General features: G+C 33.8%; 5 protein-coding genes across 5 annotated transcripts; all 5 read right to left on the reverse strand.

Moving 5' to 3' along the window:
• Positions 1–2,662: 2,662 nt before the first annotated feature.
• Positions 2,663–6,054, reverse strand: LOC145609250 (F-box/kelch-repeat protein At3g23880-like). The gene is made up of 2 exons (XM_081664780.1): positions 4,852–6,054; positions 2,663–3,002 (listed from the first exon to the last, which is right to left on the reverse strand). The coding sequence occupies exons 1-2, from the start codon at positions 6,017–6,019 to the stop codon at positions 2,986–2,988; spliced, it is 1,185 nt and encodes a 394-aa protein (XP_081520906.1). The 5' UTR covers positions 6,020–6,054; the 3' UTR covers positions 2,663–2,985.
• Positions 6,055–7,232: 1,178 nt separating this feature from the next.
• On the reverse strand, positions 7,233–8,979 carry LOC145609518 (F-box/kelch-repeat protein At3g23880-like). The gene is made up of 2 exons (XM_081664978.1): positions 7,742–8,979; positions 7,233–7,478 (listed from the first exon to the last, which is right to left on the reverse strand). The coding sequence occupies exons 1-2, from the start codon at positions 8,888–8,890 to the stop codon at positions 7,443–7,445; spliced, it is 1,185 nt and encodes a 394-aa protein (XP_081521104.1). The 5' UTR covers positions 8,891–8,979; the 3' UTR covers positions 7,233–7,442.
• A 913-nt stretch (positions 8,980–9,892) lies between these two features.
• LOC145608914 (F-box/kelch-repeat protein At3g23880-like) lies at positions 9,893–11,719 on the reverse strand. Its single transcript, XM_081664499.1, has 2 exons — positions 10,442–11,719; positions 9,893–10,212 (listed from the first exon to the last, which is right to left on the reverse strand). The coding sequence occupies exons 1-2, from the start codon at positions 11,630–11,632 to the stop codon at positions 10,204–10,206; spliced, it is 1,200 nt and encodes a 399-aa protein (XP_081520625.1). The 5' UTR covers positions 11,633–11,719; the 3' UTR covers positions 9,893–10,203.
• Positions 11,720–13,518: 1,799 nt separating this feature from the next.
• On the reverse strand, positions 13,519–16,404 carry LOC145608969 (F-box/kelch-repeat protein At3g23880-like). The gene is made up of 3 exons (XM_081664547.1): positions 16,268–16,404; positions 14,379–15,781; positions 13,519–13,934 (listed from the first exon to the last, which is right to left on the reverse strand). The coding sequence occupies exons 2-3, from the start codon at positions 15,519–15,521 to the stop codon at positions 13,866–13,868; spliced, it is 1,212 nt and encodes a 403-aa protein (XP_081520673.1). The 5' UTR covers positions 15,522–15,781; positions 16,268–16,404; the 3' UTR covers positions 13,519–13,865.
• A 6,729-nt stretch (positions 16,405–23,133) lies between these two features.
• On the reverse strand, positions 23,134–24,533 carry LOC145607487 (F-box/kelch-repeat protein At3g23880-like). Its single transcript, XM_081663123.1, has 2 exons — positions 23,358–24,533; positions 23,134–23,211 (listed from the first exon to the last, which is right to left on the reverse strand). Exons 1-2 carry the CDS (start codon positions 24,531–24,533, stop codon positions 23,134–23,136), a joined length of 1,254 nt encoding a protein of 417 aa, XP_081519249.1.
• Positions 24,534–26,448: the final 1,915 nt, after the last annotated feature.

Consider the following 26,448-nt stretch of genomic DNA (forward strand, 5'->3'; position numbering starts at 1 on the left):
GCCCAAAGATGCCGTTTGGAACCATATATGACTATTATATGTTGTCATAAATGTCCATGGTAGGCTAGAGTTTAGAAATCGGTGCAAGTTACAAACGGGTAAATTGACCATCTAAAGGCATATTGGATGGTTGCACCTACCCAAATAGACTCCCAGGGTGTATTAGGGTTCATGGTAAGCATCTCGACAATTTTTGTTTCCATGACAAAATAAGTGGAAAATTGTCCAAAATTGAAGGCTAATACACTATTTCGGATCAATTTTTGACTTTTTTCGGAAAATGAACTTAATGTGTTGGATTACTCATGGGGTCATATAAAGAGGTTTGAAACCATAAGACACAGATAAAGATGTCTATAAATTACCAAGAATAAGTTTTGACTCTATTTTGAAATTCATGAAATATAGTGATGCAATATAAGTGTAATAATGTGATATGTGACTTGAGTATAGTGATGTCAAATATTTATAATGATGTTATATAATTAAATTAAAGTGATGTGAGTTAGCTATAATGATGTCATAAAGGTAAGTATATTGATGTCAAATACGTAGTAAGTACATTGAAGTGATGTGTCTTGACTATAATGATGTCATGAAAGTATATATGAACTGATGCAACTTGACTATAATGATGGCATGAAAGTAAATTTTTAATGATGTAATATCATAATATGATGTGACTTGACAAGTGTGATGTCATAAAGGTATAATTATGCTACATAAGTAATGTAATATGAGTAAAATAGTGATGTGATGTTTAAGGGTAATAGTAATGTGATTTGGCACTAGTAATGAAAATGAACACATTATATGATACTCCCTCCGTCCCCTTTTGATAGTCTCTTAATGGGCAAATTTTAGTCCTAAAACGTTCACCCCATTTGCTTTTTCCAACAACCATTAATATTAATTTTTTTAACCAAAATTCCCTCCAATTTGCAACAATATTTGTGCAAATTTAAATTTCCCGTGTATATTTTGTTTTCCTATGTACTTTTATTACTTTCTCTCTCTACTTTTTTGCATACTTTTTCAATGTACTTTTATTATTCTTATTTGTGTTTCTTAATTCCCGTGAAAAATGCCCAAAAGGGACTATCAAAAGGGGACGGAGGGAGTATGATGTTCCAATTGACAATAGTGACTATTCATTGTTACTATTCACATGTGTATTGATTGATATGATGTGTTATGTGTTATGTTAATTGATATTTTTGAACAAACTATTCATATTTGTAATGTAAGTATCATATCTTATCTCATGTAAACAACCACCAACAACCCAAACTGTCTCCCAATCACCCTGTTTTGGGGTCAATCACCATAATCTCGGTCCTAGTTGAGAACCTCGAAAAAAACACAATAAGGGAAATATGGGATGTAAAAAGTGTAAAAACCCACCCCCCCTCTTATTTCCCACATTTTCCCCATCTTTTGGACTGTTTCATCAAATTTTCGTATTTTTCCAATTACAGTCTTTTTTCCTGTATTTTCCCTTTTTGGAGCCCACAAAAAATATTTTTTGGGAAAATAAAAGTGTCAAAATGTAGATTAATACCCATTCTTTGTATTCCACCAAAAAAGGGGTGTTATTATCACATTTTCACAAGTTTTGATCCATTATTGTGTTACTGTTAGTCGGGTGTTCACTTACGTACATTTTACAAGAGTCACAATATAAAGCTCTATAAGGGAAGGTAGGCAACTCAATGTTGAAAAGCACTATACGTCTTGGTAGACGGCAACAAATTAACTCTCTTCGGTCAAAATAAGTTTATGTAACTTGCCTCTCTGAATCAGAACAATTGCCGAGTAAAACAAACCAACCCTTTTGAATATCCTACCAATATAATCTCCTCTTTTTCATCAACATCAAATTCAACATCTAAACTTAACCAATTTGTTTTTATTTCTAGTAAAACCTGCAACACATCATAATAATGATGATTAAGGTAAAAATTGTCACCAGATGGTATGAAGAGGGATTCAATGGCTGGACCTGGGTATGAAAGGGGTATTTTGGTGTAATTAAGGATGGAAATTCCATTGTTTGGAGACTACTTTGAATTGGGTTAAGGGTTTGATGGATAAATATGGAAGAATGTGTTGAACTATGTGATCATTTGGATAAACATCTTATCTTCTAGTTTTGTTGCTACCCATATCTCTAACCTTGTAGAGTTGTATCATTTGACCTGATGGTATGATATCTTACTTTTAAGTACTCAAGTCAGTGACTGTAGTGTGAAAAGGACAGAAAAGTTGGACCAAGTTGTCCACATTGGTGTTGAGACCAAGGTTAATTCCTCTGTTTTTTTTACTTGACATGTACTCTGTAAATTTTTACTTGAAATGTACTCTGTAATTGTGTAGGTTGATGTGGACCCTTGATCAATACGGAGTACTAGATTATCTATTATCATCCCCATCACCATCACCAAGTATACTGTAAAATATTACTTCATACTTCATATTCTGTATATATTTGATAGTTGAAATATATATACTACTTGTACATACATTAAAACAATTGTAACAAGTAACTATTTTTTTTTTTTAATCTTTGTTTTAATCACTTACAATGCTCAAAGTGAAGTAAGTGAAAAATATAAATAGAAAATTATTGGTATTTAACAAATCCAAAGGGAAAGTCTAATACTTGTCTGAAATAATCTCTTAAAATTTGCCCAAATATTTCTTTTTATGCCACCCGGTTGCAATGATCATTGAGCGACAAAGAAGCCTCAGACTGGATTAATACCATGTCTACATATAAGCGACGGATTAATTGCCAATAAGGTACAGATCAATATTATTTCTAAATGCAGTTAATTATTTGAAACTGGAATAATGATTAGATGGAACAAGTTGTAAACAAAGACTTTCATAGTTCAAAACAGATGTCAGTTGCGCCATTGAGCTTCACATCTCCACAGACACCGCCACGGTTGTAATTGTCAAACTATCTTCTGCCAAAATAATTCATGCTACCTGCAATCCTGCATCACCGAATAGGAACCTGGTTAGAGACAAATCTAAAGATTTACGATCTCAGTGGTAAAGTTGCATAAACTGTGGAAGAAACAAACCCTGCAGTTGACAAGTGTGTAACAACATATTTCTCATACCAAAACCAAAAAATTTGTAAGCTAAATCAAAGACAACATATCAAGGAAGATGCACATTGGAAACAGAACGTCAAACATTTTACAACAGCAGTTAAACCTAATAGCATTTCTTCATGGATCACATAGCTTAGCAAAAGTTTACAAAAGCTTTGTCAATATAACTGCAAAAACAGTTTCATAGATCAAAGTAAAGGTTGTAGGTTGCATCTTCAAGTTTCATGTCTTGGTGGACAGCATGTCAATAGGTTTATACAACCTGCCTAACTGAATTATCAGAACTGCTGTTAGAAACCAAATTGTAACAGTCAAGCTTCGAAAATTCAATACTAGATGAGGCATGTTGAGACTTGAAATAAGGGTAACTAGTGAAAAATTCTGACAGTACTGCTTCCAATAACTGCAATTGAGTCGCATCTATTACTATATTTGATAAGAGTAGCATCTTAGCAGTAGCGTTAATGCGTTATAGGAGACACTTGACTAATTCTATTCTTCCTGATAAACAATAAGAGACTAAAATTTAGCATTCTGTACTTGACAGTCAGAAACTAAAATGCAGGGCAATTAAGTGCTCGAACAAAGTTGATCAAACAAGTGGAAGAAGGCATCTTTTAAGCCTAACAAGCATATACCACGTATTCAACCATGAAATCAAAGTGGCAAATATACATCCATTGTCATATTTAAACAGCTTGATTTTAACTTTCAAGAATACAAAAGACAATGGATTTAAATTAAAAAGTACCTCTCCTATTATATTCATCGAATCTGTAGTAGGATATAATACCCCCTACCGAGTTAAACAAAAGGGACACTACCGAGTTAGAGACAAGAAAATAACTTTTACGATCAAAACCACTTTTTTTCCCCTGCACAATTCATAATCCATTGCTTCAAACTTGACGCCGCAAGTAGTAATTTTAGATATCTTCGCATCCTTTCAAAATTCAAATAGAGACCTTTGGAATTAGCAATGACATTCTCATCGTAGAGTTGATGACAAGACCTAACCCTATATGAATCCTGATCACCTTCTAGTAGAACCCTCACAAGACTCGTATTTGAATCATGCCTAATTTCGATGAGATATAATACCCCCTATGGCCCTTGATAAAAGTTTACACAAAATTAATTTGCTGAAATAGAGCTACATATCCCATAATTAGTTATTTGGCTATCCAAGAGTTACCTAATCTGAACAGAATAACTACTCACTCAAATATAATTCGACCCAAATGTACTTAAACCAAATAGCTCAAATCACTCCAAATAACAAGTCACAGCCATAAAAGCTTATACTGTTCAAAAATATATGCATAAGACACATCATGGTCTGTAACAAGTAATAAACAAAATTACTCCATGCAACTCAAACCATAACAATTTAGAACATCATTTAAACACATACATTCATTGATTTCATTCCATCATGGATCATTGATTAACATAAAGTTAAATAGCTGAAAACAGATATTAGTCTTAACAAATAAGTTATACACTTTTAACATATTTAAAGCAAGAAGTCAGAGAGGATGTTCTTAACATAACAAAGAGTCTCATAGTCCAAATCAGAGGTCAGTTACGCTATTAAGCTTCACATCTCCACAGACACCGCCACAGCACAAAAGCAAAACCGAAAAAGTCATAAGCTAAATTGAGACAATGAGCTAAAGGAAGCAGGTAAAACAGAACAAATAAAAGGCAAAGGCATAGAGGGTACCTGTTCTAAAGCATTGGGCAACTCCACACTCCACAGGAGGAAGAGGTGAAATTTGACTCGGAACATAACTCGCCATATAAGTGCTTCCCAGGTTTTCATTAGTTTCAAATGTCACAATTGATTTCTTTGAACTCGAAACAACCAAGCATGGCACCCAGCAACGAGGATAAACAACAAATATCTTGCCAGCCTCTGTCAACCCGATCAAATCATCAAACACAGTCTCTCTCAAATCAGAATACAAACCCTTAACCACCCTTCCCGGTCGTTTCACAATGTGTATCACCAAATCATCATCAGAGTTACGAACGCCAATGGATAAGCACCCTCCCATGACACATAAGGCAGCATTCTCGGGTGCTCGAATAGCCAAATCAGTGAACATAGCAAAAGTCTCAAGACCCAAATCAAAAGAAACTATTTGTACATCCCCATTATCATTATCATTTGCCTTTCTCCAATACAAAGTCTCATTAACCAAACTTGATCGACCCACTAATCTACATTCACCAACAGGTCCAACACCAAATTCAATCCTACTCCAACTATTAGTCCTTAATGAAAACACATAAACCGAATCGATCTTGGCTCGAGACCGGAACTGAGCGATTCTAACCACCTTATAATCATCAATAGAAGATACATAACCAAACCCCCAACAAATATCCCTAGAATTTTGCTCCAAAAATTCAAAGTAATATATATAAAATTGATTAATTTCAGGGTTCCATAAAATGAAATATTTTCCATTCATTTCACCTAAACAAATCAACCCATTACATGATCCTGCCAATCCAATACTTTCCCTCCTACCAACACGAAAACCAGCATTTAATTCAACCAAATTATATTGACTAGTACGAACATATTCAACCTCAACATCATCTTTATCATGATTATTGCATGTATAAAGGTAAAATGTTTTCCCAGATTGAATAAAGAGAGTTTCAATTGGAGTAAAAGGGTCACTATATATTGATTGTTTGATACAATCAAGAAAGAAATTGACATTGAAATTCCATTGCTTTGAAATTAGCTTACATCGGATTAACGGTTTGGAGGGAAGCCGCGTAAGAATGTGTTGAGTTATGATTTCATCAAGAAGTTGTATTTCTTCAACATCTTCTCTTCTTTTCTTGCTGTTGTTGTTCTTATCGCTTTCTTCCATTTCTCTCACTGTTTCTGTTCACTTTCAAGAATGAGGTCTCTTTAACCCGATTGACAAAACTGCTTTTTTATATTTCCAACGTAACGGTGATAAATTTTGTTTCGATAAAAAAATACTCCCCCGTCCCCTTTTGATAGTCCTGGATCAATTTTAGTCCCAAAATGTTCACCCTATTTGTTTTTTCCAACAACCATTAATATTAATTTTTTTATCAAAATTTCCTCCAATTTGCAACAATACTTGTGCAAATTAAAATTTTCCATGTAAATTTTGTTTTTTTTTTTTAAAATCCATTGGAAATAGTGTAATTAGTCAATTTAATAAATATGAAAGTAGGTAGGAAAATGTAGGATTGATTTACCGTTTTCAAACTTCTATTTATGTTGAAAAAAACAATCACGATGTTACAATTAGTTTTGGCAGGAATTTTTTGTATAAGAGGTTGACCTGTGGATAATAATGATAACAGCGGGAATTATTTTAGTTATAGTTACAGATGGTGTATGTTGGAAAGCCTACCATAATCTAAATGATAGAGTTGATCACTAGTCATAAGTAGACAAACCGGCCCAACCCAAATCTTTTGCCCATATTAGGCCAACTTTTTTTGGCCTAGGCACATCCCTTAATCACCTTGCCCTTTCATCTCATAGACTCAAAACACACCAAGTCTTCCATTTCAAATTCTAATTGCAAAACAATCATTTGTTTTGCTCACATAGCCACAAAGGAGTTAAATTTCCTAGTGAACTTCTAGGAAAATGACATCCTGTTGTTTGGTTGAAACTAAAAGAAGCAAGAGTAAAATGCAAGCTTAGCATCTGAGCTCACAAAAAGTCAAGCATATAACCGATAAAAACAATCGCATTATAAAGTCTAGTAATGCCATGGAATTTCAAATGACAGGTTAATTAGGTGCTCTAGTTAAGATCATAGAAGAAGGATACACATGAAATACCATGGATATTCAAACATTCTGAATTTATTAGAATTCTACATCAATAGTTAAATGTACATCCCCTTAACGATCAAAGCGTCAAAGCGTACCGTTGAGTGGCATAAATAAACGGAGAAGCATTGGCGCATAGGGCCTATGTGCCAATGAAACAGATAGGATGACATATTTGTAAATAATGGGAACATGAAAAAAAAACGGTGGTGTAAAATTTGATGGCAAAATGTACCACTACATGTATATCTGTATAATGGTACATAAACTACATAGAAAAAGCTACATGAGCCAAAACAAAGAGGTTCTAACCATCAGAGTTATATGTAAATATAACAAGTCAAAAGGATCAACAAAATTTTCAAAAAATCATAGGGTACCAAAAATATTTACACAGGTTGATGATATTATTCCAGTTAAAACTTCCACATCTAAGGATATTGATAGCATAACTCGTTGAGTTTCTCATATCGGCTACAAACAATCTTCTATCAAAAGGAATTCATGCACCTGCTTCACAAAATTAGAAAAATCTGCTATTAGAAATATTCAGTGAAACTTGAAACGATGCTGCTGTATACTCCATAGTAATATTCACAATACACAGTTGGTGAAGAAATATCAACTATGGGACACTAAATTCAGCAATGAATAAGCTTTGTTTCGTGGCCAAGAACCAAAAAAGGTTTACATTACGCGTCAAGATACAGAACTGATAAAGCATAGTAGTAAATTACTTCTTACTAAATGGCAAGGATAGATATAGATGTTACCTGGCCTGATGCATTGGGTATCTCTTTAGAAGGATGAGGAGAAATTTGACTCGTAACATCACTCTCTATTCGAGTTCTTCCTTGATATCTAAACTTCACAAGTGATTCTCTTGAACTTAGACCAACCAAGCTTAGATCAACCAAGCCTGGCACGTTGGGACTAGTATGAGTTACAAGAATCTTATTGGTCATTGTGAATCCAATCAAGTCATAAATCCGTCCCAAGTCACATTTCAGACGAACTGAATGCACCCTTCCTGGACCTCTCACAATGTCTATCACCCACTCATTTTGAGACCTAAAAACACACTTAGCCAGGCACCCTCCCATAACACATAACACAGCACCCAACGGCAAAAGCATGGCCAAATGTGGGAACATATCAAACGTCTCATGAGCAATATCAAAGGCAACAATCTTCATGTTCCCATAAGGATTATGATTAGCAATCCAATACAATGTCTCATCAACCAACCTCGGCCGTTCTATTAAAACATACGAGCAATCAACAAGATCAAATTCAATCTTTTTCCATAAGTTACTTCTTAGTGAGAACACATGAACAATAGTATCAACGAGCAATCCAATTTGGCACTGAATTACTCTGACAACCTTATAATCATCCATCGATGAAACATACCCAAATCCCCAACGAATGTGAGGATGCCAATTACTACTAGAAATGTCCAAAACTTCAGAGAAATATTTGTGGGATTGATTAGTACTAGGGTTCCATAAAATGAAATATTTACCATAAACTTCTCCTAAACAAACCAACCCATTACATGATCCTACTAAACTAACAACATCATTTCTAACATCAAAATCATAATTATTCAACTTAATCAAAGAATCTTCAGTGTTTTTAGCAACTTCAGCAACATTATCATCAAGATTATCACAAGAATAAAGGTAAAAAGAATTCCCAGATTGGATAAACAGGGATTTAATTGGGGGAATTGGGTGAGAATAAAGGGGTAAATTGGTGTAATTAAGGATGAAATTGGAAGAAGAAAGAGAAAAATACCATTTTTTGGAAAGAAGCTTGTATTGAGCTAAGGGTTTGATAGGCTGCCATGGAAGGATGTGTTGAAAGATGAGATCATCAGGCAGATGTATTTGGATGTCATCATTTTCATTGTCTTCCATTTTTTATTTCTTCATCAATATTCGAACTTTCACTCTCAATTGTTGAATAAAGTTTAACCTTTCACCTCTGTTTTCAAATATTTGTTCTGCTTTTCTCCAAAAAAAAAAAAAAAAAAAAAAAAAAAAAAAAAAAAAAAAAAAAAAATTGTTCTGCTCTTTGACTCTTTGTTTTACACTTTTACTGTACTACTATACACTGGAAATCGTAATTTATTTATTTATTTTTAGTAAAAAAAAATTCAAAATGTTCTTATTATTGGGATCCTATTTTTAAGGAATTGATAAAGAATGTCATATTTTGGTAAAATTGTATTTATCTCTTCATATTTTGGTAAAATTGTAAAATTCTCCATATTCAGCTATTTTATTTCAGAGAGAGATTTCTTTCTCCATATTCAGTTATTGTAATCATTTCAGAGAGAGATTTCTTTCAAAAAAAAACCAAAAAAAAAAAAAGAAAATTTGAAATTTGAAAAAAATGATTTGGGATTCAGAATTTCATCTATATTTCGTCTTTTACACATAAATATAGGGGTGTTTGTTTAGAGGGATGGGGATTAAAAGAGGTTGAAGATAGGGATAAAAACACCCCTTAAGTCCTTAACCCTCCATTGCTATTTTCAGAATTATTTATCCTTGTTCCACCTTTGTATTCCCATCTTTATCCTCCTTCCTTATCCTTCTTGTTCCTATCTCTCCAACCAAACGCCCGTATAAGTAGGAAATACATTTCTTTGACTTTTTCACTATCTACCTACTCTGTATTTCAATTTTAGTCAATGAACATAAAAGTTGAGCATTGATAAATATATTAGTCAAATTGATGAATTTTTACCATACTCGTGATATTCTTAGTCCCCTACATAATTTTTTATTTAATTATTTAGCTTGTTTATTTAGTCTCATATAATGAACATTCACATTAGTTCATCAATTTGATCTCCCATTCGTTACGCTTGGTCCTACCAATTTTTATTTTATCATATCAACTTCATTCAGCAGTTTCAACCAAACAATAATAAGATAGAGGACATACTATTTATAAGCTTTTTCATGCAACTTTATCTTAATTCATACAACTCACACCACTAACATTCACAACATCATTACACATATACTCCATCATGGATCATTGATATAAACATAACATTGCATAGCTCAAAGCAGAGGTTTATAGATTAAGTTCCTAAAACCACTAACAATTCACATCAGCAAAGCGTTCGTTTCAGTCCAAAACAAGGGCAGTCGCGTCATTGAGCTTCACATTTCCACAGAAATCGCCACAGCAGCCTACTGTCTTCAGTCAAAATGTGTTATGCAACCTGCCTCAGATCACCAAATAAAAATAACCTGCTGTTAGAAACAATCTAAGCAGTGAAGTTAAATCAACTCGATCCAAACCCTGCAATTGTTTAACTGTAAAATTGTTTGCAACAACAAAGGTTTGGTACGGATGGTACCAGACCCAAAAAGTCATGAATTACAACAAGACAATGAAGTAAAGGAAGCAGGTCATACTGAACAAATAAAAGGCAAGGTCATAGAGGGTACCTGTCCTAATGCATTAGGCAATTCCACTGGCGGATGAGGAGAAACCAGACTCGAAACATAGCTGTCCATATAATTGCTCCGATGTCTTCCATTAGCTTTAAATGTAACAATTGATTTATTTGAACTTGTAACAATCAAGCATTTCACAAAGCAACCAGGATAAACAACGAATATCTTGCCAACCTTTGTCAACCCGATCAAATCATTGATACTATTCTCGGTCTTGTCCAAATCAGAATAACAAACCTTAACCACTCTTCCCAATTGTTTCACAATGTGTATTTCTAAATCAGTATCAGAGTTGAGAACACATACGGATAAGCACCCTCCCATTACACACAAGACAGCATTCCCGGGTGCACGAATAGCCAAATCAGGTAACACAGCAAAAGTCTCGAGACCCAAATCAAAGGAAACAATTTGCACATTTCCATTAACATTATCATTCTCCTTTCTCCAATACAAAATCTCATTAACCAACTTAGATCGACCCACTAGTTTAAACTCACCAACACTAAATTCAATCCTACTCCAACTGTTAGACCTTAATGAGAACACATGAACTGAATCAACCTTGGCCTGAAATCGAAACTGAGAGATTCTGACCACCTTATAATCATCAAGAGAAGATACATAACCAAACCCCCAACAAATTTCTTTAGAATCTCGCTCCAAATGATATTCCAAGTAATATTTATGAAATTGATTTTTCGAATACAAAAAATACTTATGAAATTGATTAATTTCAGGGTTCCATAAAATGAAATATTTCCCATATATTTCACCTAAACAAACTAACCCATTACATGATCCAACTAATCCAATATTTTCCCTTATACCAACATCAAATTCAGCATTCAATTCAACCAATTTATATTCACTAGTACGCATATATATAACATCAACAACATCATGATCATGATTATTGCAAGTGTAAATGTAAATTCTACCACCAGATTGAATAAAGAGGGATTCAATTGGGATAAAAGGGCGACTATATATAGTTGGTTTGATATAATCAAGGAAGAAATTGACAATACGATCCCATTGCTTTGAAATTAGCTTACATCGGATTAACGGTTTGAGGGGAAGCAACGGAAGGATGTGCTGAATTATGATTTCATCTGGAAGATGTCTTTCTTCAACATCTTTCATTGTTTCCTTGCTGATCTTCTTATTGCTTTCTTCCATTTCTCTCACTTGTACTGTTTGTAATACCAGTAATTTGAAGAATCAACTCCGAAAAAGAAAACTGCTTTTCTTGAGTTTCAAAGTAAGCGTTTACTTTTTCATAGGAATGAATTTTGAGGGAATAATTCAAGTTTATCTAACACATGAAAATACATTTCCTTTCCAAATATACTCCATCCGTCCCCGAAAGAACGACTCATTTGGCCTAATTTTAGTCACAAAAAGAATGACCCATTTGCATTAAAACACCCATCAATTTGCAATAATATTTGTGCAAAATTAGCTTCCCCATATAAAAATTTGATTTTCCATGTAATTTTATTACTTTCGCTCTCTATTTTTTTACAAACCCCATATAAATTTATCTTTCTAATTTTACTTCTTTTTATTTAACTTTCTTAATAACCGCGTAATCAACCCAAATGGGTCGCTGTATTGGGAACGGAGAGAGTATTATTTTACTTTTATTTTTTTTGAAATACGTAGTAATAAAAGTGAAATAATAAAGTGCTAAAAAAAATGCATAAATTTATGAGGGGAGATTAACTTGGAATGATATTAAAGGTCAAAGTATTCCATTTCACATTTGAAGCAAGTAATAAATTAACTTTGAAAAAAGAAATTTTTGTTTTGATAATAGGTGAATGTTTTTGTTAATACGAATAGAGTTGTATTTAATACAGAGCATGTATGAGGGAAATTGTGTAAAAAAAAATAAAATTGAAACATAACCATTAAAAGGAATGTCAAAATTAAAAGAACAAAGGTAACCCTAAAAGTAGAAATCAGAAAATAATAAATAGTAAAAATCTCCACTTAAATTTTGATCAAATTAAAAACTGTGGACTAACCTAGTTATTATTTTATTAATCTACATACAATATTACCCTTGTACCTTTTTTTTTGAAAAAATCGACAACAATAATCCCACATTTGATGGACCTTCTCATATTAGGGTGTGTTCTACTCATCTGATTTTTACTAATCAAAATTTATTTTAACTTATCTGAACTTATTAGACATTATTAAAACTTATTTTAATTGTAATTTGTACATAGGTAACCCTTAACAAAACTTATTAAACCTGATCTGAACTTAACTGAACTTATCTATGTACAAATTATAACTAAAATAAGTCTTAATAAGGTCAAATAAGTTAAGATAAGTTTAGATAAGTTCAATAAATTAAAATAGGTTCAGATTAGTGAAAATCTGGTGAATGAAACACAACTTAGTCCCACCTTTTGATTAACTAAATATAATCCCACATTTTGATATAATCTTCTTAAAATGGTCCTTTGACAATATGACCTACTACAACAGGATGTATATTTATGTGCGTGGCTGCCAAGTATGTGAGGTCATAGCTCGAGTCATCCACATACTATTTTTTTTTTCCAACGACAAGCACCAGTCCTTACAAGAGCTGACATTACAAGAACTAACATCAAGTCTAAGAGGAGAATTATACCAGATATCAAGACCTCTTTGCATTTGACCAGTGCATGAACTAGAGTTTCAGGCTCATTGCCACACATGAGACAGAGTTGCATTCAAGTTGCTTATATGTCATGAGATGTATTTTTTTTTAATAAAAACTGATTACTTAACTGGCTGAGTCACTTACAATATGATGATTAGAGTGAAGAAAAGTATAGGGTTACATATTTCATCACAAGTGACATTGTAATGAAAGATATATAGAAGCACATAACATAATACACATATAAGACATTCAAGTAACACAATCAATGGGACATAGCATTGAAAACTTAAACTGGATAAACCAACAGTACTCATAATTCACTGATCACAATATCCATGGCATACTAGCATGGCAAAGAGCATTCGACTGTTTGAGTCCAACGGCATAGCAAAGTCACAAATTTCGAAAGTTTAAAGTTTTAGCATTAGCATTTAGCAGTTCATGGATCATGTCATAACAAAAATGTTACATATAGACTAATAAACAAACAAAAACAGAGGTAGCAAAAATCTGAATTTTGCATCTTAGCACCATACTTTCTTCCATCAAAATTAGTTCATGCCATCATCATCACGCTGCTTGAGCTTCCTTCAGTTGCCTAGATATATAACTTCATGTCTGATTAAACTAGATTACTAGAGGATGGCATCTTCTAGTATATTAAAGTCGTCCACACCAGGAGGATTCTCCGGCTGGAAATCTTCTAGTATAATGATGTTGTCCGGATCTTCTAGTATATCAAAGTCATCAATCTCCCAGTATAATAAAGTCATCCGGATCAGAAGGATTCTCCTGTTGATATACCGGCCAAGTCCCCTGTTTTAAAAAAAGATGATCAATAGACAGATTCAAAAGAATATGTAATTATGAACAATCTAAGTACATAGTAGTTCTGTAGCTTAATTTTTGTTCCACCAGTTTATATGACCCTTTGCAAGAAGAAATCATATGCATTAAAAGTCATTAAACAAAAACAATTACGTCTGCCAAATATTTTTATTAATTTGATCAAACGAATACATTCCTTGCTATTATATAGAAATCCAAAATTTTAAATGAGGTGATGCCATAGTAGCATCTATCTTCACAATGCAAATTTGTATTGGACTAGTTTGAGCCTTTCTATCACAATCCATCATAAATTATTAAATAAAATACAAGGTAAAATAGCATATTCATCACAAAGATGAGAAGGGATCCTCACACATTCAAAATATTCAAAAAAGAAAGAAACTAAAACAAACAAAATAGAAAAGGTACCTCAGCAGGTTCATTAGGCAGCTCAGCTGCAGGATGAGGTGAACTTTGGGTAGGAACATAACTCTCAACAATAAACAACTGATTACCAAACGTTGCAAGTGTTTCCTTTGAATATCGATCAAGCAAGCCAAGCGTTCCAGGCTTAGAACGAGTAAAAAAGACTTTGCCAGTCTTTGTGAACCCAATCAACAGCTCAAAATTCCGAAGGTTGCACGAAAAACGAACAGAACTCATCCTTCCAGGATGTTTTATAATCTCAAGAAACATATCATTTTGATAGTTTGAACTGTACTTGGATAAACACCCTCCCATGACACATAACGCATTGCTAAATGGAGGAATGATTCCCAAATGAGGGAAGTACTCAAATGTCTCCCGGGCCAAATCGAAGGCAATGGTTCGACCACTACACATACTCCAATACAAAGTCTCATTAACTAATTTTGCTCGTCCTATAATCATATCACCAGCCTCTATACAACTTCCAATTTTCGACCAAATATTGGACCTAAGTGAATAAACATGAACTATGGCAACTTCTCCATTCCGATATGCAATTATCCTGACTACTTTATAGTCATCAATAGATGATACATACCCAAAACCCCAACTAGTTGGGGGTATTGGCCTAATAGATTTCCAATAATCAAAGTCAGCAGGGTAGTATTTGTGGGATTGGTTAGTATCAGGGTTATATAAATAGAAGTATTTTCCAATTTTTCCACCTAAGCAAACCAACCCATTTGAAGATCCAACCAATTTAATCTCATCAACCTCTGTTACTGTATTTTCATATTCAAAATCAACATTCAAATAAACCAATTTGTCTTCAACAACTTCATCATTATCAACATTTTCATCATCATGATATAGATTAGGACAAGGGTAAAGGTAAAAAGAACCACCAGATTGAATAAAGAGAGATTCAACAGGGGTAAAAGGGTGACTAAATATAGATTTATTGAAGTGATTAAGGATATAATTAGGTTGCGAAATGGTAGAATTCCATTGCTTTGAAACTAACTTACATTGAGTTAAGGATTTGATGGGAAGCCATGGAAGAATGTGTTGAGTAATGAGTTCATCTGGAATATACCTTTCTTCAACATCTTCTCTAGCATTCTTGCCATTAATGTCTTCCATTTTTAAGCTTGTACTCTCAAATAAGATTTTACTTTTTTGGTTTTTTTACTCTTACCACCTTTTACGAGAAATTCCAAGTTGATATCCTATATTAACAAAGTACTCGTCTTTTCACCTGGCTATTGGAATTAATATTGTAAAGTCATGTGGTACCATTAAACATCCCGTTTTCCACACCAGTTGACCTCGTTAACCATCTTCTTCAATTTTGGGCATTAGGAAGCAATACAGGATATAACTTTGATCAATCATCATGGAAGCTATAAAACACGCAAATTAACAAAATAAGGATGCATAAAAGACAGCACTAATCATATAAACATCAAATTTTAATTTTAGTATACCACTCTGAATTGAATAGTACAGAGAATTCAAAAAAGAAGATATGATGTCATCCAAATTCTAAACAAGTAGATTGATAACAATTACAAATCCAAATCAAACAAGTTTTTCACCAATTTCTCCCAATTCAAATGTTGTTTTTGTTAAGCAAGCATTTCATGAAAACAAAGAAAAAAAAAAGTCAAAATTAATCATAACCCAAACCAAATACTGAAAATCGACTAAATCCCTCTACAATTACGCTAATCCCCTAAAACCCAAATCGGGTATCAATAAATCAAGACAAGTAATTAGCTAGAGATAAAATGAAATTCGTAATTAATAAGAACCCTAAACCCATTAAAAAATTTAATTACAAAGTACGGTATTAGTTTGGCAAATGATCAAGTAACCAAACAACTGACCTAAAAATTATCGGTCCAATGTATGAGCTGATTTTTGTTGATGGTCAACCAGAGAGAGGAATTCGGAACAATTTGTTTATCTGAGTTTTAGTTTCTCTCTCCTGCTTTCCATTAAGTTTGCACAATGAAGAACATCGAATACACGACGTCAAATGGAGTAACAAAACGGAATGTCAATAGAAAACTGCGGAGTCCACATCAGCAATGTTTTTTTATTTGGGTTTTTCTATATAATAACCCTGTTTTTTTTTTTTCACTTTTCTACATTGTGCCCCAACATATATGACTTTCTACCCTGTAATCCCAATATACTTTTTGTTTCCATATGGAAATCTTGCCGTTATCCTGCCGTTAAAAAATTCTGTTAGTGGGGCCCACTCTCCATTTATTAATATTTTTTTATCGAATTGCTATTCCGTCAAAGGTTTCGGGGGCTATTTTGGTCCCTAGGATACCAAATTGAGTGCAGATTTGACCAAAAAAAATAGCGTAAATGTCTCGTTTTGTGTGTTAAAATGTCAATACGTAAATCGAGACATTTCTTAATAAGCAAAACGAGGCATTTACGTTATTTTTTTGCCAAATCTGAGTTCAATTTGGACCCCTAAGAACCAAAATAGCCCTCTAAACCTTTGACGGAAAAGCAATTCGATAAAAAAAATATTAATAAATGGAGAGTGGGCCCCACTAACGGAATTTTTTAACGGCAGGATAACGGCAATGTTACCATATGGAAACAAAAACTATATTGGGGTTACCGTGTAGAAAGTCATATATGTTGGGGCACAGCGTTGAAAAGTGAAAAAAACACGGTTACTGTATAGAAAAACCCTTTTTTTTTTTTAGTGAATAAAATCCGAAATTCAGGGCATTAATTTTCCAAAACCAAATATTGAAAATATGGGAAAAACCGGCCAATTGACCACGTTGGTATTTAAAAAGGCAAAAAAAAATTCCCTTGACAATATGGTAAATAAAACTAGACATGGCAATCCTGACCCAGACCCGATGACCCGACCCATGACCCGAAATTGACCCAAAAACATTGACCCGAAATTAACCGGATTCGACCCATACCCGACCTGAAATGGAGTTGACCCGATCCTGACCCGACCCGAAGTTGATCCAAATTGTTTGACCCGAACAGACCCAATACCCGAAATTGACCCGAACTAACCTAATACCTGAAATGACATGAACTAAAATTACCTTATAATTGAACTTAAAATGTTTTATACTAAAAATAACTCAAATTGTTCATCTTTAATCGTTAATAAGCTCATAAACTGAATTGGTAGTGTTGTTAAAGCAATAACAAAATATATACAACGTATAAAATTATTGATTTGAGCTTGATTCACAAATGAAACAACCCAAACATGACCCGAACAGATTTTGACCTGACCCGAATATGACCCGAACATACACCCGAGATTGACCCGACCTGAACATACCCGACCCGAAATTGACCCGACCCGAATTAGACTCGATTCCTGACCTGAAGTTGACCCGAAACCCGAATCGACCCGACTGATGAGTCATATTTATATAGAGTTTATAGGCACGTTTATGCTAGTTTTATAGTTGCTTTTTGAGTCTTTTATCACTTATTAGGTTGTAATTGCATAAGTTGTCCATTTTGTGCTTTATTACGCTTCGTTTGTGTTTTCTTAATGTTTCAGGTAGCTTCTATAACTATTTGGACGCTTTCGGAGTGATTTTGGAAGAACCGGATAATGAAAGGATGAAAAGTCGATGAATCGAGGTTGTTCAATGAAGGATATATGTTTGTGGAAGCTTGTTTTGAGATTTATATGCATGAGGAATGGGTATAGCATCCACAAGGGTTGTTATGCACTTTATGGAAACGAATTTGAGTTAGTAACGGAGAAAAACGATGTTTTACAAAGTGGCAAAAATGACCTTTGTCCACTCTTTTGATCATAACTCAAGTTCTACCGATCGGATTGATGCGATTCAAGTTGCGTTGGAAACTAGACTTAGAGAGATTTCCAATGATAGGTTGCACGCCCCTACACGCATCCTAGATCTCGAGATACAAGCCTTTGAAGTTGACCCTGCAAAGCTGCCAATCAATCGCCCAGCCATCGGGCGATGGCCGTGCTGTGCGAGCAAGAGTGAGCTGCTGGTTGGGGCGATGGAAAACCAGCGCCCGCTGGTGGAACACCACCTTGTGCAGCTCGTCCAACCATCGGCCACCCATCGCCCGATGGGTGGGGTGTGCGCGCAAGCTACTAGGAATCCTACATCGATTACAACTCTTTCAATCGACCAATCATATCACAACTTGTGTAATTGCTATTTTTCTGATTTTATTTTATTTATTTATCTTTAGATTAGTTTTAGGATTTTATAAATACTCAAGGGATATTATTTTTCCCTTATGCCTTTTATATCTTTTATTATTTTACGTTCTTTTTAGTTTTCTCTCTTGAACCCTAGTTTCTCAAGGCATCTCCATGGATTCTTCCATGGATGATTCTTGGGTTTATTATTTTAATTCATTGAGGTATTTTATTTCTATTTTCTTGCTTTTATTTATGTTTTATTCCTTAGATCTAGTTTTTATTATTTATTTCATGTTTGAGTAGTTTTATTTCTAGGGTTTGGGAATCCATGTTTATATTATGAATCTTGATTGATAATTTTAATATTTTGATTATTGATTTCTCTAATTGATAGTGTTTTATTGTTAATCTTGCAACCTGATCAATTGTATGATTAATTCATGTTAATAAGAGTTTGAATCGAAAGATCTTACTTTTAGAGGCTTACCTACAATTAGCAATTCTGATTATGTTAGCGACCGAACTACATATGTTGAATTGAGAGCGTTAAGACCCGACCGTAGACTTAGCAATTGCTCTAGATAATTGATTGATTGAATTGTTATTGATTTTTGATAGATTTAGAACTATAAACATGGTGAACCATAACCCTAGGTCTTTTTATTATTTGTCTTATTCCTATTTTAATTTAGACTACTTCTCTTTCCCAATTTCGTGACATAGGTTAGTTTCTCCAATTTCTTAGAGGTTAGATTAATACCATCTCCCTGTAGATTCGACCCTACTTACCCTACTACATTGTTAGTTGGTTTTGTTAGGAATTTATTTTTGACAGGTGTACGACAACCTATCACCGACCCATACCAGACCTGAATGTTAGCTGACCCGAAATGACCCGACCCGAAAGTGACCCGACCCAGACCCGACCCGAATGACCCATTTGCCAGGTCTAATTATAAAACTTACTTCGACGCCAATTTGGTAATAAAACTAACTATATATTGGATGGTTTACTTGATTTTACAAAATCACTTCAAGTTGTGAACGGGTAAAATGATCGTTTAAGGATATATTGGATGGTTCCACCGACCCAATTCGATTCTTGGAGGGTATTAGGGACCATGTTAAACATCTCGGCATTTTTAAGGAAATTTTGAGGTTTTGGGGCACAATGGCGAAAAGTGTTGAGACCCTAGGGGATATATTTCGGTGTCAAATAATGCCGCTTGAAACCATATATGATCATTAAAATGTTGTCATAAACTTCCGTGGTAGGCTTGAGTTTACGAAATAACTACAAGTTGTGAACGGATAAATGACCGTTTAAGGGCATATTGGATGGTACCACTGACCCAATTAGATTGTCGGAGGGTAGTAAGGACTATGGTAAGCATCTCGGAAATTTTTATTTTCGGGCGAAAAAAGGTTGAAAAATTACAAAATTGAACGCTATAATCCGCGTTTTTTCAGGAATTTTTGAGGTTTAGGGGCCTGAGGCGAAAAGCCTTGAGACCCTAAGGGATACATCTCGGGGTCATATAATGTCGTTTGAAACCATATAATGATCATTATATGTTGTCATAAACGTACGTTTTTTTTTGAGGGATTGTCATAAACGTACGTGATAGTCTTGAGTTTGTGAAATTATTGCAGGTTGTGAACAGGTAAAATGACCGTTTAAGGGCATATTAGATGGTTCTACCGACCCAATTTGACTCCCGGAGGATATTAGGGACCATGGTAAAGATCTCGGCAATTTTTATTTCCGGACAAAAAAAGGTCAAATAATTACAAAATTGAAGGCTACATAATTCACGCTTTTTGAGTAATTTTGACGTTTCGGGGCCCGGTGGCGAAAGGCCTTGATACCCTAGGGGATACATCTCGGGGTCATATAATTCAGTTTGAAACCATAAATGAGCATTTTATGTTGTCATAAACGTCCGTGGTAGGCCTGAGTTTACGAAATCACTACAAGTTGTGAAGGGTAAAATGACCGTTTATAGGTATATTGGACGGTTCCACCGACCCTATTTGACTCCTGGAAGATATTAGGGAACATGGTAAACATCTCGGCAATTTTTATCTCCAGGCGAAAAAAGGTCAAAAAAATTCAAAATTGAAGGCTATAATCCACGTTTTTTAAGGAATTTTGAGATTTTAGGCCCGGTGGCGAAAAGCCTTGAAACCTTAAGGGATATATCTCGGGGTCATATAATGTAGTTTGAAACCACATATGATCATTTTATGTTGTCATAAACGTCTGTGTTAGGCTTGAGTTTACGAAGTCACTACAAGTTCTGAACGAGTAAAATCACCGTTTAAGGGCATATTGTTGGTTCCACCGACCCAATTGGACTCTTGGAGGGTATTAGGGACAATGGTAAACATCTTCGTAATTTTTATTTTTCGGGCGAAAAAAGGTCATAAAATTACAAAATCGAAGGCATCCACGCTTTTTTAGGAAATTTTGAGGTTTAGGGGCTTGTGGCAAAAAGTCTTGAAACCCTAAGGGATACATCTCGGGGTCATATAATGTCGTTTGAAACCATATATGATCATTATATGTTGTCATAAACGTCTGTGGTAGGCTGGAGTTTACAAAATCAGTGGAAGTTGTGAACGCGTAAAATGACCTTTTAAGGACATATTGGTTGGTTCCACCGACCCAATTGAACTCTTGGAGGGTATTAGAAATCATGGTAAACATCTCGGAAATTTTAATTTCCGGGTGAAAAAAATTACAATATAGAAGGTTATAATCCACGTTTTTTTAGGAAATTTTGAGGTTTTAGGGTCCGGTGGCGAAAAATGTTGAGACGCTAGGGAGTATGTCTCGGTGTCATATAATGCCGTTTGAAATATAAAATATATATTTTTAATCTCAAAACAATTGTTTACAGCGACTTCAGCATTATTATTATAATATCAATTAGTACAAGAGTAAATGTAAAAAGACACCAGATTGAATAAAGAGAGATTCAACAGGGGTAAAAGGGTCACTAAAAACAGATTTATTTAAGTGATTAAGGATATAATTAGGGTGTGAAATAATAGAATAGAATTCCATTACTTTGAAACTAACTTAAATTGAGTCAAGGGTTTGATGGGAAGCCATGGAAGGATTTGTTGAGTTATGAGTTCATCAGGAGTATACCTTTCTTCAACATCTTCTCTAGCCAAAAGATATATACAAAATATATCTACTTTAGATAAATTTTATACAAACTTCTAACCAAAAGATTTATACAAAATATATCTACTTTAGATAAATATATCCAAACACATTTGGTTAGGTTTGGCCTATATTAAATTTGTGTCAAGCTAACTTATTGTGTCCCGTCGAAACTTAATTTTTTTTTTTTTTTTTTTATTTTTTTTATGGGTCGGTTATTGACACTATAGCTAATATTAAAAAATGACCATAATTTTTTGTTAAATCTCTAATATAGCTATGTGAGACCTTAATAAACTCGTTTTGTATATTCTATTGGTATAATTTTTCTTTTAATTTATACGCATATAAAATAGAGATATGTACGTTATAGGAAGCATTTTAAAGACCGTGAAAAGCCAAGTAGTGAAAACAAAAGTAGAATGGAAGGAAGGACAAAAGTAGAATGGAAGGAAGGAGTATTCATATTTCATTTGTCTTAAAAGATTGCCCAACATCCGACGAGTAAGACAAACCCGGCCAATGACCCTAGTTGACTTAAATTTGCTTTAAAGTAAATAAAAAAAGATAATGAGATAAACCTAATAAATTAAGTGATTAAATAATTTGAGTGTAAATTAAATTTTAAAATAAATTTCTAAAAAAAAGGTTTCAGAATGAGATTCATTACTACAGCATTTAATACAAGTTATGCAACCTAAAAAAAGATGTTGGTAAACATGTTTAAAAATGTGGCAATGAAAGTAAAAAAAAAGTAATGGTTACAATTCATCATAAGATGACACATTAAACGTACTCGTAATTCATTGTTCACAACATCTGTAGCATATATCATAGAAATTTAGCGTCCATCAGCAATTCAGCATAACAAAAGTCACAAATTCATGAATTAATAAATTGCAGCAGTTTTACAATGGATCATGGCATAACAAAATGTGACTGATAGACTAATATAGTAGCAAAAGACTTCCATATTTAATAAACAGTGGTAACACAATTCTGACTTTCTGAGTCTTGCATCTTAGCACCATACTTTCTTCCATCAAAATGAATTTATTCATGCACCATCATCATGCTGCTTGAGCTTCCTTCACTTTCCTATATCGATAGAGAACTTCATGTCTGATTAAACTCGTTCGATTCTAGTATCATGATGTTTATTAACTGTGGATATATTGGCCAAGTCCCCTATTTTAAAACAAATATGATCAATAGACAGATTGAAAAGGGTCTGCAATTATGGACAACCTAAATACATAGTAGTTCTGTAGATTATTTTTTGTTCCACCACTTTATACAACCCTTTGCAAGAAGAAAACATATGCATTAAAAGTCATTTAACAAAAATATTATGTCTGCCAAATATTTTTTTGTTATTTTGATCAAACTAATACATTCATTGCTATTACATAAAAATCCAAAGCAGACATATATTCACAATGCATTTTTGTTGGACTAGTCTGAACACACATTTGTATCACAAACCATTAAAAGGTAAAATAGCATGATTATCATGAAGATGACACAGGAACATCACATTAATCAAAATTAATACACTTAAGATGAAAGAAACTAAATTAACAAAAATACAGTATAGAAAAGGTACCTCAGCAGGTTCATTAGGCAGGTCGGCTGCAGGGTAAGGTGAACTTTCGGTAGGAACATAACTCTCAACAAGAAACAACGGATCTTCAAACGTTACAAGTGGTTCCATTGACCATTGATCAAGCAAGCCTAGCATACAAGGATTAGAACGAATAAAAAAGACTTCGCCAGCCTTTGTGAACCCGATCAGCTGCTTAATATCCCTAAGGTTCAAACCATTTGGAAAATGAACAGAAACCAACTTTCCAGGATGTTTCATGATCTCAATAAGCACACCACCTAGAGACATTGAATTGAACTTGGATAAGCACCCTCCCATCACACATAACTCATTGCTAGATCGATGAATTATTCCCAAATGAGGGAAGAACTCGAATGTCTCCCGAGCCAAATCGAAGGCAATAATTTGACCACTACCAACAATCCAATACAAAGTCTCATTAGCTAATTTAGGTCGACCAGTAATCAAAACACGTTCCTCTAAGCCATATTCAAGTTTGGACCAAATGTTGGACTTAAGTGAATAAAGATGAATCATATTAACTTCTCCATTAAAATGTGGGATTATCCTGACTACTTTATAGTCGTCAACTGATGATACATACCCAAAACCCCAGATAGTTAGGGGTTTTGGCCCGCATAATTTCCAATGATCAAAATCACCAGGGTAGAATTTGTGGGATTGGTTAGTTTTAGGGTTATATAAATAGAAGTATCTTCCAATTTTTCCACTTAAACAAATCAACCCATTTGAAGATCCAACTAATTGAATTTCATCATCCTCAAATTCTGTATCTTCATAATCAAAATTAAAATTTAATTCAACCAAACCATCTTCAGCAACTTCATATTTATCAACATTTTCATCATCATCAACATTTTCATCATTATCATAATAAAGACTAGAGCAAGGGTAAAGGTAAAAAGAATCACCAGATTGAATAAAGAGAGATTCAACAGGGGTAAAAGGGTGACTAAATACAGATTTATTGAAGTGATTAAGGATATAATTAGGTTGTGAAATGGTAGAATACCATTCCTTTGAAACTAACTTACATTGAGTTAAGGATTTGATGGGAAGCCGTGGAAGGATTTGTGAAGTAATGAGTTCATCAGGAAGATACCTTTCTTCAACATTTTCTCTAGCATTCTTGGCATTGCCATTAGTGTCTTCCATTTCTAAGCTTTTACTCTTAACTAAGCTTCTTTGTGATGGTGGTAACTCTCTCCGGATTTTCCTTTTATTAGACAAATGTAGTTGAGGAAATGAATTATTGAATTGAATCAATTAATGAAGTAAAAAGCACCCCTCTTTTTTAATTGAAACACTGCCCTTTAGATAAAATTTAAGTCAAACTTTAAAAATTGACCATGTAAACTCATTAGTATAATTATGTGAGACATTGTTAAAAATTGACTTTAAAAATTGTTATGTGCATAGACATATATACGTTTTACGCATTAGACATCGTGATAAGTCTGGAAGAGTAAATAAATTAGGACAAAAGAATGGAGTACTCCGCATTTCATTAGTTCTAAAAGATTACCCAAAATCCTACGAGAGTCGGTGAAACCAGACCTATGACCCAAGTTGGTTTGCTTTTAAGTAAATAGAAGAAAATAATGAGATACACCCAATGAATTAAGTGGTTGAATCTTTTGAGTGTAAGTTTTAGATTTTTCTTAAGAAAAAAAGTTCCAAAAATCAAATTCATAACTTCACCATTAAATGCTACCTAAAGACTTTATCAAAAAATAAAATAAAAATAATAATAATAAAAAAAAGATTGCTACCTAAAGAAGGTTGTTTGTAAACATAATTTAACTATGGGGATGAAAGTGAGGAGAAGGAATAGTCACAAAATGCGTAACACATACTAGAATTGGACCGTAACATATTACACAGACATAGCATATTACTATAGTAGCATGGAAGCTTGCCTGATTATGAACTGCTAGTAATTCACATCAGAATAAAATTTACATTTCTTGATTGATCATCACATTCATAGCTTACTAACATAACAAAGAGTGGAGGCCAACGGCATAAGCAAAAGTCACAGATTTCATAAGTTACAAGTCGTAGCATTAGCACCTTCATCAAGGATCATGTCATAGTAATATGTTATATATAGGCTATATATACTGGCAAAAGACTTTCATATATTATAGACTGAGCCACTGATGTAGCATAAATCTGAGTTTTGCATCTTAGCACCATACTCTCTTCTATCAAAATGAGTTCATGCCACCATCACCTTGCTTCTTGAGCTTCCTTCTTCACTCGCCTAAATCGATAAGTGTATTTCATAACAGATGAAACTTGAGGATAGCTTCTTCAGACACCGGAATCTACCCTTTCTTTATAATCCTCTCTGTTTTTTGATTTCTAGTCATCTGGCCTAGGAAGATTGCCAAGTTGTGTGGCCTAGCAGGGGGATCTTGAGGTTGGTATACCGGCCAAGTCCCCTAATTTAAAACAAAGATGATCAATAAAAATACTCAACAGAACCTAAACAATCTAAGTACTTTTAAAAAAAATAAAAAAGAATAATTCACCACTTTACATGACTATAGGAGTATACATTTAAAGAAGTCATTTAGCAAGTATATTATTTTCACCAATGATTTTTGTTATCTTGATGGACTTGATCTAATGAATAAATTCATTGCTATTAGATAAAAATAATCCAATTTTTTTTATGAGTTGATGTTGCTATAGGAGTATTTATTTTCACAATGCAGTTGTATAATTGTATTAGTAATTTGAACATTCATATTACAGAACCCATTCTATCAAATAATATACAAGGTAAAGTAGCATGTTTATCGCGATAAAGATGAGGCGGGAACATGGCATAGTCAAAATTAACACACTTGTAAAGACAAAAGAAACTCAAACAATGCAAACAGAACATAGAAGGTACCTCAGCAGGTTCATTAGGCAACTCAGTTGCAGGATGAGGTGAACTTTGGGTAGGAACATAACTCTCAATAAGAAGCATCTGATCATCAAACGTTGCAAGTGTTCGTTTCGAGCATTGATCAAGCAAGCCTAGCGTCCCAGGATTAGAACGAGTGAAAAAGACTTT

Source organism: Chenopodium album, chromosome 23 (assembly GCF_948465745.1).
Source record: "Chenopodium album chromosome 23, dcCheAlbu1.1, whole genome shotgun sequence".
Taxonomy (NCBI): domain Eukaryota; kingdom Viridiplantae; phylum Streptophyta; class Magnoliopsida; order Caryophyllales; family Amaranthaceae; genus Chenopodium; species Chenopodium album.

What these genes read in the sequence shown, in the direction of transcription:
- LOC145609250 (XM_081664780.1), bottom strand. Translation starts at nt 6,019, where the DNA reads ATGGAAGAAAGCGATAAGAACAACAACAGCAAGAAAAGAAGAGAAGAT.
- LOC145609518 (XM_081664978.1), bottom strand. Translation starts at nt 8,890, where the DNA reads ATGGAAGACAATGAAAATGATGACATCCAAATACATCTGCCTGATGAT. An exon ending in TACCCAATGCATCAGGCCAG is followed by an intron (nt 7,479 to 7,741) that starts GTAACATCTATA and finishes TTTGTGAAGCAG; the next exon opens with GTGCATGAATTCCTTTTGAT.
- LOC145608914 (XM_081664499.1), bottom strand. Translation starts at nt 11,632, where the DNA reads ATGGAAGAAAGCAATAAGAAGATCAGCAAGGAAACAATGAAAGATGTT.
- LOC145608969 (XM_081664547.1), bottom strand. Translation starts at nt 15,521, where the DNA reads ATGGAAGACATTAATGGCAAGAATGCTAGAGAAGATGTTGAAGAAAGG. An exon ending in TGCCTAATGAACCTGCTGAG is followed by an intron (nt 13,935 to 14,378) that starts GTACCTTTTCTA and finishes TTTTTAAAACAG; the next exon opens with GGGACTTGGCCGGTATATCA.
- LOC145607487 (XM_081663123.1), bottom strand. Translation starts at nt 24,533, where the DNA reads ATGGAAGACACTAATGGCAATGCCAAGAATGCTAGAGAAAATGTTGAA. An exon ending in TGCCTAATGAACCTGCTGAG is followed by an intron (nt 23,212 to 23,357) that starts GTACCTTTTCTA and finishes ATGTGTGTTCAG; the next exon opens with ACTAGTCCAACAAAAATGCA.